Consider the following 17,862-nt stretch of genomic DNA (forward strand, 5'->3'; position numbering starts at 1 on the left):
TTTGTTGTGCCATTGCCAGATACAACACATTCTGCAGTTCAGTTCTTACAATCAGCCATGTGTTGATTCTCACAGGATCTTCCCTCTTCATCCTTCACTCACTTTGTGAGGCTGTTGGAGAAGTGACAGATGGGGAGAGGGCACAGGTCAAAAAGGGTGGGGACAGCTCTCTCTATGCTTCCTTCACTTTCTCACACTTAACACTTTACTCAGCTGTCTATAAAGAGGCTATGTTGTTGTTTTTTATAAAATTCAATTCAAATAGCAAAAGTTTCCTGTCATGGGTAGGTTTAGGGGTAGGGTTAATGTAAGGGGACAAAATATATAGTTTGTGCAGTATAAAAATCATTACGCCTATAGAGTCCCCATAAACCACATATCCAAGTGTGTGTGTTTCTAAAAAAAAAATAGACACAAACGTTGTAACCTACATGCTTCTATATGCGTTTCTCTCACTCTCTCTCAGAAGTTTTGAGTTTGTGTTTCGCATTTGCCAAAAAACGATTACCCTAGCAGGTGTCTTACAAAGATGCTAAAAACACTTGAAGTTACGAGTTAGGTTCCTCCCAATTTCATTTTTTACACCTTTATCCTTACATTCTCTTCACACACATGCATAGCTTGATTTTTTTTAAATGTTTAAATGGGGTCTTGGTAGTTTGTTCACTTTTACCATGTAGAAATCTTCAGCATTAAAAATATGTAGTATAGCATAATTTTAAAATAAAATATTTTTAAGAAGGCTCTTATACTTACCTAGACTGCGTTTATCTGAAAACTGTTGTGCTGCATAATAATTTTGTGGAAAAAGATTCTTTGATGAAAAGAAAGTTCAAAAGAACAGCATTTATTTGAAATAGAAATCTTTACTGTCACTTTTGATCAACTTAGTGTATCAAGTAAGTCAATTAATTGTCACTTTGTTAAAAAATGGTAGTGTATATAATATGAACGGGGTTGTTGCATTTTAAAGCGTAATATCATACACTGATAATATAGACCTTGTAAACTGGCCTTATCTCTCAAGGCTCCATTGAAAATTCAGCTAAATTGATTTAGTATAGAATTTCATTGTGTGTCCAGTCACAGTTTAAACAGGATGAATGTGTGTGTATAGTAGAGTGTATAGGTTGAAAGTGTGCTTAAAAATTCAGAAACAGTTATTTTATTAAAACAACTCTTTATTTCCAATCACAATCAAATACCATAAATAAATAACTCTGAGCTTCAGCCCTTTGGCTTTTTTTAAAGTGCATTTAAACAGAGAAAATCTTCTACTCCACTATAAAAAAGTGGCACAAAGCAGTTTTACATAAAACCAGGAGAAACATTCTGGCCTTGTACACAAGAGCAGGGCTGTAAGAGATACACACACACACTCTCTCTTTCTTTATATGCTTAGCTTGAGTGCCTTGTCCTTTCACAATGCCTGCATTCAGCCCGTAAAAGCCTTGACCACAAGGAGGAACAAAAAAACTCCCTCTCTCCCATGCCTTTCAGAAAAGCAATTCTTAAAATAGTCTGTTTTGCGGCCTTTACCATCTCTGTTACCAAGAGAATTGTGTCTTAAAGGTTCACAGGTAAGACAGAGTGTCAATAGTGTTTCTATGAGTCTCCATCTGTTCCATTCAGTCGTTCACTCTCGTTGCACTGTCCCTCTTTAAGGCGATGCGACCACGTCTCCCAGAATCCTGCTGTGTCCACATGGATAAGTGACAGCAACACAAGTGTCCACCAGCACTGGGATGGTCATGTGAAAATCTACCAGACTCTGCTTGGTTTTTTGTTTTGTTTTTTCAGCGACCATGACGCAATCAGAGGTCAAGTTTCAGGGGCCTCTGTTTGGAACCGGTCTGCTGATCATCAACGGATCTCAAGAACGTCCAAGGAGCGAGATCTATACATTCAGCATGGCTGCTCTCAAGATCATCTCTCCTTAGAGCATTTTCTCTTAATCGTGCCCTTTATCCTGCTGGTGTTCAAACCCTCTTCACACTGAAGTGACGGTCCGGACCTTGGCCGACAGCACCTGTTTGAAGCGCCTCTTCAGGTCTTGCATGTTGGGGGATTTGGGCCTGGGAATGAGGGGAGATCTTTTCTTCTCTGTTCCAGATGAAGCTGCATTGATGGGGGTCTGAGGCTGCTGCTTGGCCAGATCCACACACAGTCTATGGAAGGCACCGTGGACCTGGCTGTAGTCCTCGCTGGCGGACACCTCGTAGAAGGAGCATCCCAGCGCTGAAGCCAGCAGGGGACCTTCTTGAGCATCCACACGCCTCACATGGAGAAGATCAGCTTTGTTGGCCACTAGGATGATTGGCAAGGACCTATCCGTATGGGTGCGGAGAACAAGCTGGTGGAGCTGGCCGATGTGATCAAAGCTTCGGCAGTCGGTTACGGAATACACCATAACTACGGCGTCCGCCCATTGAATGGAGCGAGACATCTGGTCAGTGCAGCTCAATCCATTAGCGTTCACCTGAAGAAAAAAAATAAGCACATTTGTCAGTTATGTAACATGTCTGGTTAGTTTACTCATTTCCTTCAATAATAGAACTAATGAGGTGTGAGCGATAATATGTAAAGCAATGCTGATTGAGAACTTTAAGCTGGAAAAGTATTTTGCTATTGGCTATTACGATTGTTGTTACACAAAAGTGTGAGATTTGACCGCCTAAACTTACAGAGTCTTTCACCCTAGTCCAAAAATAAAAGGCATTTTGTGGTTTTGGACGACTGCCTGGTTTAGGAAAAGAGCCTTGCATGCCAAACTTGGCACTAAAATCTCTGGCTAAAGACATCTTGAAAGAAGTGCCCTGTAATTGAATTAAAATCCATTCTCTAATTTTGAAACGCAGAGGGATAATTTAGATGGGCTGGTCTACTGTAACTGTTCTGAAGTGCTTATTCATATCCCTAAACCCGCTGAGCCCTGCTGAAGCAGCAAAACCTCCCAACCACTGCTACAAATATCCCACAGCGCTGCAGCGAATCATTCTTTGGAGGAGTCGAATCTTTTTCATGAACCGGCTCATAATAAAGTTCGAAACTCGACATGAAACTGTTGGTTTAAATATATATATTTTTAAACATGTCAACCGTTGAATTTTAGCAATGTTTATTGTAAATGTTTATTGCTGCAACAAGCAAGTAGAACACATGAAATTACAATAAACGGGAGGTGAGGAGGAGGACACGCAGCGATGTCAATACAACGATCCCGTGCGAACCGTTTATTTGAAAAAGAACTGTTCGAAAGAACCGATTCGATTTCGAGGAAATAAGTCTAATTTTCGTCAAGCTGCAGTACATGAATGCACTACCCCCATATAGGAGTGCAACAGTAGGCATCCCGCTGGCCAATTAACCCCAAGTGTTAAACACAAACCCGGAAAAACACAAAGGAAGCGCTAAAAGACAAAAGGCGAAGGTATGCGCTCATTCTACACTTCTCACCCGTGAAAAAGCGGCGTGGGAAAGATGCCCTGAGAGCACATAACGGTAAAAAAAAAAAAAAAAGTGACATTCAATCGCATTAGGAACTACTGTTCCTGTATCGCGCATACTTACTTGAACCCCAGGTGTGTCTTGAACTTGAATGGCCAGTTGTTCTCCGTCTATCTGCACTTCTCTTGAGTACAGGTTGCCTGTGATACAAAAAATGCAGATTAATACATTTGACAATATCACTACTGAGTTTAAATGGTGTTTACTAAATCAGTTGCCTTAGAAAGATGAAAAACTTACCCACGTTTCTCTCGTAGTCACCAATGAACCGCTTAGTGAGGAAACGAACCACCAGCGCTGCACGGGAAAAGGCAAGAAATGGACATGAATATCATATAAGACACGAATGTACACTAAATTAGTTTTTGTAATATTATACTATTATAGACATTATTATGAGCTTTAAAATTCTGTAAAACTGTTCCACAAACATACCGGTTTTGCCGACCCCACTTCCGCCGATCACTGCGATCTTTATGACCCGGTTGGACGGGCACTCGGCGCTCGGGTACTCCGCGATGGTGGACATGTTCTGGATGAGACGCATTTTGACAAAAGAAAGACACTATCCAAAGCCTACGATGACAAACTACTACGAAAAATCCACAGACACCGTACAAGTAATGTCAGAATCGAAGTTAGTCGACGGCATACAAGCAAATGTTGTCTTTCAATGATAAAGTCGGTGAATTTTGTCCAAACTCCTACTAGCTGATCTCACCAAGACTGTAACTTGGTTTACTGAGCCGACTCAGCCGAGACGGGAGCTTGGGTTTATTTATACAGCCACAGATGCACTCGGCTCTGATTGGCTACTGCAGACAACGGTCACATTCCCTCGCCCCGCCCACTCCTTCACGTGTATGCGCGAGCTGTTTTTAACTGGAAAAAAGATGGAGAATACCCGTGTAAACTGACAGTCGCTTCTGCAAAACCTCCCCTAAAAGACGCTGCTAAGGAAGAAAATGAGATGTTGTTTTACAAAACTAGCCATATAGCCTGTAGCTATGATTAAACCTGGAGGCAAAGCCTGCCCTAAAAGACGCTGCTGAGGAGGAAAATTAGATGTTGTTTTACAAAACTAGCAACATAGCCTGTAGATACTGGAGGTTTTGAATGGTTATCGGTCAATTGTAAATGTGACTTCAAACGCGTGTAATGAGAATGTTATCTTGTCTCAATGATCTCTCTAAGCGCTTAACGTGTCACTTGCAAAGTGTGTGTTGTTTTTCTTTAGCCTAGCCGATGAGAATAAGCTATTGATCAGCTTCCCCATAGACTCGCCCCAGGACCTGTAAGAAAATAAATGACTCTCTCTCTCTCTCTCTCTCTCTCTCTCTCTCTCTCTCTCTCTCTCTCTCTCTCTCTCTCTCTCTCTCTGAGTAATAAATGTATAAAACACTACTAAATGCATATAAATTCACGGTAAAAAAAAAGAATATATATATGTGTATATATATATATATATATATATATATATATATTATATATATATATATATATATTATATATATATATTATATATATATATATATATATATATATATATATATATATATATATATATATATAATTTAAATGTCAAAGTTTATTGCCATGATTGTTTTGCATGCGATATTGTCATAGCATGATACACAGTAAAAACAGTGTCAGGAAAAACACAAATAAATTAATAAAGTAAATGAATAAAAAAATTCTGCATTGAAAATGCTGATCAAGCTTTGGTTGGTTTCTAAAAGGTTTCGAAAAACAGATGCACGAATGTCCTCTTTCAGTAACAGGCAGAGCTCATACCTCGATAGTATTTTTCTGTATGCATGCGCTCATGGAGTTATAGTGTTTATTGTAATATTGTATTGTATTGCTTTCAGTTTTATGTTCTCACCATCTCTATTTTCCTAAATCTGTGTATTTGGCAAAACGGCATATTTCTATGATGAATCAGAGCTTATTGTGCTAGCTTGCTGTATAGATTGGCCATTAAACATCAAAAGTCAAAATGTTTGACATATTCAACCGTGTGTTTACATGACAAGCGGTTATGAGACTCGGTGTACAGCCAAAAGATCAGTGAATGCTTTAGTCAGGGGAGTGTTTTTTGTCTTCATCCAGAAGCTCAAGAGCAAGAGAACAGAGACCATTTATCTCTGTTCAGCTTGCAGTCCTTCAAACTTAGCACTTCTGAGCCTGGGGTTCCCTCTGGAATTTAGACTGTTTTTGTGGAATAGTGGTTTTCGATTTATGAGCACAATAAGGTCTGTAGCCTACTTAACACTACTTTAACAGACTTTCACATTTTGTTCTACAACATTAGCACACAGTGAACGTCATACCTCAAATCTAAGTTTTGTTGCTTAAGGACAACCACCAATAAAACAATAGAGATTCCTGAGGAAACCCAAAGCGAATTATCCTTCCAAGTTTGATGTCAGGACTGAACAGCTCTATTTAGTGCACTCTCCAATATGTTCAACTGATGCCAAACATCAGGAGTACTTCACCCAAAATGAACATTCTGTCATCATTTATTCACCCATTCTAAAATTGTATGACTCTCTTTCTTCTGTGGAATACAAAAGAAGGTATTTTAAAGGACTGTTTTCATCCACAATGAAAGTCCAAAGGCTCCAAAACAACATTGGACCTCATTGCATAGACAAAAACAAACAAACATTGATACATTGTGTTCCATAGAACTTTTCCTTTAGTGTAGGAACTCTACATCGCTTGTTTTTTCCGATGGCAAGCGTGCATACAGTAAGTGCATCACAGAGTGTGTGGGTGTGCTTTGGTGTCTTCAGCATGTTCTGACTTGTCTTGGTCCCTCAGCAGTAGTCGGGGGTAGTGTGTGTCATTGAGGGATGCTGACATCTCAGAGAAGCCATTGACCCTGCCCCCAACACCCTACACATACAGAATGCTAACCCCACTCTGATTACATGTACATACAGACAGTTATCATTGCTAGTGTGTGCAAGTGTATGAGTTCTATGCTCATGAAATGTTAATGTCAGACTGTATGAGAGTAATTAACACACTGCCTAAGTGCTTTTCTCTCTGAAGTCTTCCTAATGTTTGATCTTGCAGCGTTTGTGTTTAATGTCATTGTGCTGAAGCGTTATGAGGTTTTCGTTTCATCAGGTATAGAAGATCAAAGTATAACCTTGTTTTTGAACATGCACTCCTCTGCATCTCATAATGAATATTTGTGTCTCTCGCCTACTAAATCTTCTTGATTGTTTGTGTGTGTATTGTTAAAGCAAATTTAAAGGAATAGTTTGCCTACAAATGAAATTTATTTCATCATTTACTCACCCTCATGTAACAACACTAACCGTTATTGACTAAAACTACTAGTAAAAATATTTTCAGTAATTGAAAGAAAGCTAAAATCAAATAAAGAATAAATATTAGATTAAAAACTTAAATGACAATTAGAAATGTTGCCTTGGCAAAATACTTAGTTGAATTACTAAAATTACTAAAACAGAGCTAATATTACTAAAACAGACATGCAAAAAAAAAACTGGAAATATAAAAAATGAACTAATTAAAATATTAAGAAATAGTAAAAATAAAAAGTCATACTAAAATAACACTGTTTCAAGCATGTGTGACATTTTTTTCTTTTGGGGAATGTAAAATGAGACTCTTTGAAGAACATTCATGCTGTTCTTTTACATTTAATCAAAGTGGTGTCAAGCTCCTAAAGTGACACAAAATTAAAAGCATCATAAAAGTAGTTTAAACTGCATGTACTATTTTCCCATGTCTATGAAGTCATACAATAGTTTTGACTGAGGAATTTGAGTTGTTATTCACTAATCTTGCCTTGAAAATCTAGCTTGACAGCTGTGGTCTCCATTCACTTTCCCAGCATCTGCTATAAATATCTCATTTTGACTTGCACAAAAGAAAATAAGTCATACAGGTTTTGAAGGACGTGAGGGTGAGGAAACGATGACAGAATTCACATCTTCTATGGCCTGTTTTGCATCTGATAACTTTCTCAAATCCCCCCATCCGTCTTTCGTCCACGCTCATGGGTTAGTCTGTGCAGGTATGCTGGCGGCGGGCCCTGCGTGATTATGAGCTGGTATGAATATATGATAAGAGGAATGATGACAGTAGGCCTTTGCTGAAATATGAAACTGATGGTGCTGATTCGACAGGCCATTGCAAGCTATGGAACGTTAACACTCACATGCTCAAATACACACCTTTCACAGCTTCGTTCACCACATCAGAGCCACTTAAATGAGTGGATGTCTTCTAAGGCCTCTGGTGTGTGTTTAATGAGCATGAAAGGAAACTGCAACTGTATTAATGTATGTTTTTTCTGTCAACATTAAGCACTACAATGATATTTTGGCCTTTGCCTAGGTGTCAGAAAGAAGAGAGAAAGATTCTGAGAAAGAAGGACGAGATACAGTGGAGGGGAGAAGAGACAGATTATATTTAGAATTATATTGAAGGTATGAATTCACATCGACAATATATATTATTATATAATATTATAGGAGAATATTATATAATTTTAAATGCTTTGAAAGATATCTCATGCTCACCAAGGCTGAATTTATTTGATCAGAAATACAGTAAAAACTGAAATATTAAAATAACTCTTGTTGTTTGTTAAAATTAAGATCCTGTGTTTTACATAATGGCTGTGTGACAGTTTTGTTTTTGTTTTAACCTACATTAGTTTTTACATTTTCTTGATTTTATTCCCTCACAGTTCAAGCAGACATGTTAATTTTAACAGATTTTACAGAAGCTTCCTCTCACATCTGTGAAAAAGTTCCCACTCTTGTAGCGGTGTTTACTGATAGTGTCTTGTCTATAATGCTAATGCTAGCACCAGTTCTCCTCTGACTGTCAACGCTAATAAGCCTGTGTTAACTATTAGTATGTTGTCTGATAACAAAAGGCCCAGGTGCTGCACAACAGGAAGCGTCAATACACTCGTCAGAGGTGACGACAGAGCGCAACGTTAAGTTATTAACATGTTGTTGAGGACACGTCCAATCTGGTCTTTCATCTAATTGTCACCTAGTTAGCGTAGGGTGAGGTGGGCATGAATGTGTGTAGCCATGTGTATTTGTCAGTTTCAGGGGGGATTATGATTTTTAAAATGCATTTCTGTGTGTATTTGTATAGGACACTTGACATGAAGAATCCACATCAGGAGAGGCCTGGTTGACAGGAGATGAGCAGGGAGGTGTCACTCACACAGGGTAACAACAGAGCTGGTGGGACGTCGGGTCAGTACCGGGGTAATACAGCCTCCCTATAGGGGGGCAGTCAGTGAGGCAGGGGGGGTCTGAGCGAACAGGGATTAGAGATGCAGTATAGAATGTGAAGTGAATGGTACAGTGTTAAAGAGTTTTAGCAATATGTAGGTTAAGTGTTTGAAGTGTTGAAAGGATTCAGCGTTCTCATCAGGACATAGAATGGGCTGATTTAGATGGATTATAGGCCTGTCTGCCTCTAATGCTGCTGATGTGTGCACACTCTCCCTCACATTAACACAATTACCTACACTTGATGTGTGTCTGCTTTAATAGATAAATCAAGATGTATGCCACTGTCTGATTCAAGCACCTTATTCATAATGCAATGTGAAGTCCTCTTAACCTCAATGGCGACAGACATCTAAAGTGACATACAAAATTTTTAATTTAAAATATAAATTTAAAATAAGATACATTGACGTTAAAAATATTGGGGTCGGGGTTTATTTTTTGTAAATAAATTATTACTTTTAATCAGCAAAATGCATAGAAAGTGACAGTAACGACATTTATAATGTTACAAAAGATTTCTGTTTCAAATAAATCTGTTCATTTGAAAAAATCCTGTTTTCGCAGAAATATTAAGTAGCACAACTGTTTTATTGATAATAATAATAAATGTTTCTTGAGCAGCAAATCTGCATATTTCTGAAGGATCATGTGACACTATAAACATTATAAACTTTTTAGGGTAAACTATCACTTTAAATTGATCGGTTCATTTTAATTCTGTTCTAAGTCATGTCGGAATGATCAAATTCTGAGTTGGGGATTAAAGGTTCAATTAAAGAATTATGATAGAAACAAATTTGTATGATCATAATCTGCGAGTGCTGACGGTAAAACTTAAGTTTGTGCGCATGTTTAGTACTATTGATAAAGAAAAATTAGTCTTTTTATGAGGAGACTGGCTTGTGTAACCCATTTCACATCATTCTCTGTGGCCACATCATGAGAATGATAAAATACACTGCATGATATAACATCCATTACACACCTAATGAGCTTTCTTTGCTCTTCATTATGTTGCATTAGCACAACAAATATTTGTCGGGAAGTGAAAATGAGAGCGATAGAGAAATATAAATTGTCCAGCAACTATAACTGTAATGACTTTGCGCACATTGTAATTATGATTTCCTGTAAGAAGGGACTTTCTAAGGATCAGAACGTAGCATATGCTAAAATAGCTAACTTTGCTGCCCAGCAGAGGCCTGTCAATATGCTCAAAGGATCTCAAACCTTTTCATTGGGATCCACGGAGAGGGCTCCTCTCCGTCTGATAGGCTGACCTCTCTGAGGGGGTCCAATCTGTTCACAAAAGATACAATCAAGTATTGAGTAATAGACCATAAGTACATTAATGGCATTGGTTCATTTTAACATGCTTGTTTAAAGTATCCAACAGCACTCAGAATTCAGTTCATATTAGCGGTGTCTGAGTTTCCACAAGCTAAGTGTCCACATTTAGCTTTTTTTTTTATTTTATTTTTTTTTATCTATAAGGTGCCCATATTTAGCTATTTCAGCTAACTATATTTTACTTACCTTTATTTTATCTGAAAATATCTATAAAAAAGTTTTAAATATTATACCAATGGTTTTTCACATTGTACCTCAGCATATTATCATTACATTCACAATTAGCTTTAAGCTCATCAGAGGTACAGTGTGTGTATAGAGCTGCAGATGCTGTTGTCCTTGTTGTTTTTGTTCTTGATAAGGGATCACTGTCAGAACAAACATTTTGTCATGCTACTGAATTACTTTTCCCACAAAACTTCCTATGTGAATGCTAAGATCCACTGATAACTCTATTCTTCCGCGCTGTTTATCTCACTCACAGGACCGTTAGCATCTCAACAGCTATTGGAAATTCTTTCGCCTGCTTCTTTTTCACCCCTCTGTTCTGACAAAGGATGAGAGATTGTTTTTTCTCATTGAGATGTAAACACTCAAACATGTTTACTCTATTTGCATTTGTCTGCATGTCAACACACTGCAGCGGGCTGAGGATTTGAGGAGAGAAAAGTGGGGTGGGTGGGGGTGCTCGTGTTGGTGGCTGAATCACAATGGACCACAAAACACACACACACACACACACATTGAGGAATGTGCCCCAGGCTTGTACAGTATTGTGTCCTAGGAGCTCAGCGGGGCAGTATTGCACTCACATACCTGAACAGAGCTGAAGCGTAAGATGGATTGGGGTAATAGCACCAACTGTCTTATAGCATCTGCTCCAAAGTGTGGCAAACTTTGTGAGATAGTGTATATGCAGTGTTATGATGTTTATTTATTTGTTTTACCTTTTGTGTTTTTGAGAAACCATTTAAATGGAAAATTATGTCATCATTGCTTACTCATTTCAAACCTGTATGAAATTCTGAAGAATGTGCTGTCGCTCTTTTTTTCATGCAATTGCAATAAATGGAGCCTGGAGCCTTCTAGCTTTAAAAAAGATGTACAAGCACCATAAAAGTATCATCAAGACTGTTCCTCACACAAAGCTAACATATTACTTCAGTTCAGAGGATCCGGAACATATAGGAAGCATTAAAAATACACTAATATAAATATGTGCTAATAGATACTGAAATGTATATATTATACATATATAATATAATGATATAACTTACTAACTAATGCATAATACGATGTGGGTACTGACGTCAATGGTCTCGCGAGAAAACGTAACTGTTTATGTTGGTGATTTCGAATGATTTACCATTAATTGATTTTCACAAAAAGTTTGCTTTTTAGAAAAAAAAACATAGCACGAAGGTCCACCCTTAAACCCTTATAGTGGTGCGTAAGCAGATCGTACAAAAACATACAAATAAGATTTAACAAATTCGCCACCAATTCGCCAAAACTTGACTATTCCTTACACAAAGCTAAGATATTACTTCAGTTCAGAGGATTTGGAATATAGCACAATATCAACTGTGTAAAAATAAAATAAACGGAGTGTCTGTACTTTGTTGGCAAAGGCTATTTACACTAACTCCGCCCACCGATGTCTGGTTAGGCCAGATAAAATCACAAAAAACCTGGCTAATAACAGAGGCAGTGGTGTGAAGAACAAGGCGGGTGGCGGTAACTTTTGATATGATCGACCCGTGTTCGAATCCGTCATTTTTCCGAACTCATTCTTCTCCCTTTTCCCACAGCATATCAGATTGAAATAGCATTTATTTCAAATAAAGATGAAGAAAATATCTGAAAAGAGGAAATAAAGTGCCTAACGGGCATTCTGTTTATCAGGTAGGGCAGGGCTGCCCAACCCTGCTCCTGCCGATCAACTGTCCTGCACAGTTCATCTCCAACCCTAATCAAACACACCTGCCTTTAATTTTCAAGTGATCCTGAAGACCTTAATTGGTTGCTTCAGGTGTGTTTGATTAGGGTTGGAGATAAACTGTGCAGGACAGTCGATCGGCAGGAGCAGGGTTGGGCACCCCTGGGGTGGGGGGTATAGGGAGGACTTTATTGTCCAAAAAAATGACATTCAATGATTTTATTAAATATAATCATTTACACTCAACATGTTATTGCTTACTGTTTTATTATGTACAATACACTGAAGTGCAAATATAATCTGCCATTATTTACACTAAGTATAAATAAACAACTACTTACACTTAGTACTAATTTAGTTAGTTTGAACTTAGTGCAAATAGCCACTTCCATCAAATAAAATGTTTAAATGTACAGAATTTGACATTATCATTGTTTTGTTCTACTCAGGTCTGAAAATCAAGAGAATAAATACAATTTATTGTATTGACATGTTTTTCTTCAGGTTATAAATGTGTCTACTTAAATTAAATCATCATACTAAAAGGGGTGAGAATTTTTTATATATATATATTCCAGATCATATTTATATATTTTTTTATTTTTCAGGGTATGCATCTTTATGCATGAAAATATATGAAAATGTTTTAAGAAGGGGGTCCTTTGCAAGGAGAAGGCAAAAAAAGAATGTAGGCTATATTTTTATTACTTATTTTCCTTTTTTGAAAGTTCCAGTCCCTGTTTATTGTATCTGCATGGAAAAGAGCGACCAGCACAGTCTTCAAAATATCTTCTTTTGTGTTCCACAGAAGAAATTAAGCCATACAGGTTCGGAATGACATGAGAATGAGTAAATGATGACAGAATTTTCAGTTTCGGTTGAGCTAATCCTTTAAAAGTGTGCCTGATTGTTATCCACATATTAAAAGGAACAACATTCATAATCTATGTTGCATTTGTCATGACTTACATGCATAATTGCATGTATCGTGGGAAGGAGAGACTGACATGTTAAACACTGGGATTATCCTGTTTGCTTTCACTATGAGTTTTGCCGCAACACATGACAGATTTGAAACATGAAACAGATTTCCCTAGAAAAATTGTTTAAAAATAGATAAATTGTTTCTGCATGGGAATTACACACTCATCCCTTAAGAGACTCATAGCTGGGAAATTCCAGAAAGATTTACAATTGTTCAGTGGAAATTCTGCATTAGTATTAAGTCAGAATAAACAAGAAGTACTTGCCAGTAATCTCCACTATTCTTGTTTACAAACTTGTGTTCTTGATGACCTCTTGAACAGTACATGCAAAAACTTCTTTTATAGTCATGCTGTTCCCTTTATTGCTCTCTTATGGGAGATCAACAGAAGAGCTGTCTGTAATGATTAGCTCCTCAATCAGACACATTCACAAATGAGCAAATAACTGCTTGACTGAGATGCCTGCAAAGAGAATATATCGATAACCGTCCATATAGCCTGTATGATTTTTTGGGTTTTTGAGAAAAGTCTCTTTTTATCACCAAGGCTGCATGAAACAACAATACTGTGAAATATTAATACAATTTAAAATAACTGTTCTCTATTTCAATATATTTTAAAACAGCTGATTTTTTTTGCAACATTACTCCTTCAGTCACATGATCCTTTCAGAAATCATTATAATATGCTGAGCTGGTCCTCTGGAAACATTTATTATCATTAATGCTGAAAACAGTTGCTCAGTATTTTTTTTATTAACATTTTTTCTTCAAGATTCTTTAATGGATATACAGTTCAAAAGAACAGCCTTTATTTAAAATAGAAAGGATTTGTAACATTACAAATGTTATTATTGTCAATTTTGAGCAATTTAATGCATCCTTGCTTAATACTGACCCCAAACCTTTTTTTAAACGGTAGTGTATGTTGTTAATGCTACCCAAAAACATAAACCAAAGAGTAATTTTCTGTTTCTGTTTTTAACGTATATATAGTTCACCGAAAAATGTCAATCCTGTTATCCACCCTCATAGTGATATGCTGCACACTTTTATTCTATGAATGGGGACTAAAGCTTTCAAGCTTCAATAAACGGTATAAAAGCATAAAAGTGGTTCATACAACTCATGCATTGTATTCCATTCCTTCTATAAGAAACTAAAAGAAATATATTTTTTCTAAATTAATTTCAGTTATTAAAAATTCCAGCTATATGAGCTGTCACCCTAATCAGGCTTATTCATTGTCCAGGCTTGTTTTGTGAACCAGATCAACCGATACATTGAAAATATATGACTTAAAAGAAGGATTTTCTCGTAATGACTGTAATTTGTTTGTCACACAAAGCTATCAAAATGAGGGCGAGTAGATAAATGATTGCAGTTTTTCCTTTTAAGGCATTTTGTGCTCAAAAATCATGATATGCATCAAGCACTTTCAGTCTGAGAGCTCTGTTTTGATAATTCATGATAGTGTTGTGAGGATCGGTCAAAGGTTATCTGTATGACTCACATTGAGATATGATCAGAGACAGCTTGTTGTGCCAATGGGCTTAACATTCACACATGATCTTATAGACACACACTCTGGACACACTTTGTTTTGTATTTCTTTAATTTGCTTCTCTTTGTAAATGGGAATGATGGATAAGATGCTACACATCTTGCTTGGTTTGTGAGACTCGTGTTTGAGTGATGGTCTGTGTCAGACACCCGTGTCGTTTGCTTCAGCCCTCAGGAGTTGATCGTCTAGCCAGCTTTTACTGCTCCGGCTGCGGAGAGACAGAGACTGAGAGAGATGGGACGGAGCAAGAAGATTTAATTGTGAAGGGTTGTGGGTTAAAAATGAGATAGAGTGAGAGGAACATGTGGGGAGTCATAAACAAGAGGGAATGAGCGAGATGAGGGGAGGGCGCTTTCAGGATGGAGCGATGTTGAAGAGAGAGTAATAAAAGTGAGTCTTAATATAGGATACACTAATATAAATATGTACTAATAGATACTAAACAACATTTATAATATAATTATATTACTTACTAATGCATAATATGATGTGGGTATACTGACGTCAAACCAACCTGGTCTCACGAGAAAACGTAATTGTTTTGGTGATTTCGAATGATTTCGCATGAATTGATTTGCACAAAAAGTTTGCTTTTTAGAAAAAAAATTAAGCACGAAGGTCCACCCAACTTATAGTGGTGCATAAGCAGATCATACAAAAAACATTCAAATAAGATCTAACAAATTCGCCACCAACTCACCAAAACTTGAAATAGTTACGAATTGTAAAAAAGTGTCAGTGTATACTTTTTAGACATGCTAATACCAAGATTTCGTGACATGTATCATGGAGAGCTACTCATTTTTTAACTAACTTTTACTTGTCTGCTTGTCTGTGAGTCAATGTGTATATGTTATGTAAGGGATAATGTAGAGCGAGGCGGTTGTTATAGCGAATACAACCCCGACCGGCTGATCAGGACCCCAACGCGAAGCGAAGGGATCTTGAATAGGTCTGAATGGGTTGTATTCGCTATAACAACCGCCTCGCTCTACATTATCCCACTTATTACATGGCTACCTAATAAATCAATAATTTGACACAAAATATTGATTTAACTAGGAGTTTATTGATTAAAAAACGATTGTATTGCTTCCGCTAAAGAAAATAGTCCGTTCCGTCTCTACGGTTAGAATCCTGCGTCCATAGCAACGCTTTGTTTTTCATGGCAAAGGTGTGTTATACTTCGCAGCGGTCTGTTATCAAGAAATAACAGACCGCATTCTACATTGGAATTCAACCAAGCCATGTAATAAGTAAGGGATGCGCGTATCGATCCTGTGGTATCGATAGATCAATATACTCGCGCTACTCATTTGGCATCGATTTCCTTAAAAAAATATCGATATAAACTAAAAAATTATAATTGGGGGTGTATGTATCACTCTCAGCTGTTTTAGATTACTTCCTTAAACTACTATGTGCCGGGACACCCCTGGCTGTACCTGGCGGCGTATTGAGCTGGCCCATGTCACGTGACAGGAGATGTTTTCATTCATATTAATGTTATTTATTTTAATTTTAATTTTATTATGTATTGACCATAGTAAATTTTGTATAAATGGTCTGTATTTGTCTTGTGATTTGTCTTAAATGTAATAATATTTTTACTGACAAAAATTGCCAATAAGAAATGAACGGTATTGGTATCGGTATCGATGAAAATGCAAGAAAAAGTATCGGTATCGTATCGAATCCTAAAAGTGTGGTATCGCCCATCCCTAGTAATAAGTTAATGTAGTATGTCAAGTAGGTCTATAGTTCACATAATTCCTTTTTAATCTTAATTATAATTCCTATGTGTCTATTATTTGTTGTTATTGCACAAAACCAATGATATACCATTTGATTGATGAAACAACAATCAACTATTTGCTTGCTTTTTAATCTAAATCTAAATTGTTTCCAGGATAATGGAAGTGAATATTTAACACCATACCCATACGACAGTTGACTAAAACTAAATCCCAAGCAAAATAGTTTTTCTTTACTCTAACAGTGATGGTAGTTATGGCTATTTGATAAACCTTGACCATGGTTTTTAAATGTCTTCATTCACAAAACAATTGACGATGATAATCGAAAAACGCAGTCCCGGCACATCAACCTGTGGCACTGCTAACAGTGTAACAAATCACGTTATGTCTGTGTATTAAATGTTTTTCCATGCTTCCTCGTGACTGGCTTTGACTTGTGTGTGTGTGTGTGGTTTGTGTGGTTGTGTGTTGGAGTACATGTGCATAATACTCATTACTGTCTGCTGTGTGCATGAGAGAGTGTCTAGAGAAAGCCCATTTGTCAGAGAAAGACAGTGCAGAGACACCGCTGAGACTCAGGAGTCCTCTCACTGTCAGACACAAATCAGCCTCGGCACATTATGTTAAGGCCATACCAAAAGAAAATGCTAAAATGTCTGCTGTGATCATGCATATGTAAGATTCATTTGTCGCAAATGGACTACCACAGGCTTTCCGAGGACTGACATCCTTCGATGTGTCCTTTTTGTTAAACAGATGTGAACTGTCAAAAAGTGCAGTGAACTGAGGCACCTCTGAAACATTGTTTGTTCTCGTTTTATTTATTTATTTATTTTCTAGTTGGGTAAAAAATTTACTTTTCCGAAGTACACGGAGAACTATATGCATTGTGTATCTTTATTGTGAAAGAATACTCAAAGGTTAATGTACTGAGGTCAAAGAGGGAAGTGTGTGTGTGTGTGTGTGTGTGTGTGTGTGTGTGTGTGTGTGTGTGTGTGTGTGTGTGTGTGTGTGTGTGTGTGTGTGTGTGTGTGTGTGTGTGTGTGTGTGTGTGTGTGTGTGTGTGTGTGTGTGTGTGTGTGTGTGTGTGTGTGTGTGTGTGTGTGTGTGTGTGTGTGTGCGCGCGAGTTATTATATTGTGGGGACCAAATGTCCCCACAAGGATTCTATACCTGAGATCACATTGTGGGGACCAGCCAGCCAGCCATGAGGGAAATGGATTAATAAACAAATTAAACAATGTTTTTTTGAAAATCGTTAGCCTCATAGCATAATTGCCTAAGAAATAATTAATTAAAAAATGACTTTTTTCTAACGAAGCTATGAGGCTAATAGAAACTACAGTTTGTACAGTATAAAATCATTACGCCCGAGTCCCCACAAAGATAGTGAAACCGTGTGTGTGTGTTATTTTTGAGTCTGTCCAACCAATTAGATCATCAAAAGCAAAATAG

At 37.3% G+C, this 17,862-nt stretch overlaps 1 protein-coding gene across 1 annotated transcript; it reads right to left on the reverse strand.

Moving 5' to 3' along the window:
* Positions 1-125: 125 nt before the first annotated feature.
* On the reverse strand, positions 126-4,313 carry rasl11b (RAS-like, family 11, member B). Its single transcript, XM_081378882.1, has 4 exons — positions 3,943-4,313; positions 3,748-3,804; positions 3,571-3,647; positions 126-2,479 (listed from the first exon to the last, which is right to left on the reverse strand). The coding sequence occupies exons 1-4, from the start codon at positions 4,052-4,054 to the stop codon at positions 1,991-1,993; spliced, it is 735 nt and encodes a 244-aa protein (XP_081235008.1). The 5' UTR covers positions 4,055-4,313; the 3' UTR covers positions 126-1,990.
* Positions 4,314-17,862: the final 13,549 nt, after the last annotated feature.

This window comes from Scardinius erythrophthalmus (genome assembly GCF_964197995.2).
Source record: "Scardinius erythrophthalmus genome assembly, chromosome: 11".
NCBI classification, from domain to species: domain Eukaryota; kingdom Metazoa; phylum Chordata; class Actinopteri; order Cypriniformes; family Leuciscidae; genus Scardinius; species Scardinius erythrophthalmus.

Bases quoted from the DNA above. Each gene is read 5' to 3' on its own strand.
- rasl11b (XM_081378882.1), bottom strand. From the start codon at position 4,054: ATGCGTCTCATCCAGAACATGTCCACCATCGCGGAGTACCCGAGCGCC. The intron at 3,805-3,942 runs GTATGTTTGTGG...TTTCCCGTGCAG, and splicing joins AAGTGGGGTCGGCAAAACCG to CGCTGGTGGTTCGTTTCCTC. The intron at 3,648-3,747 runs GTAAGTTTTTCA...TTTGTATCACAG, and splicing joins TGACTACGAGAGAAACGTGG to GCAACCTGTACTCAAGAGAA.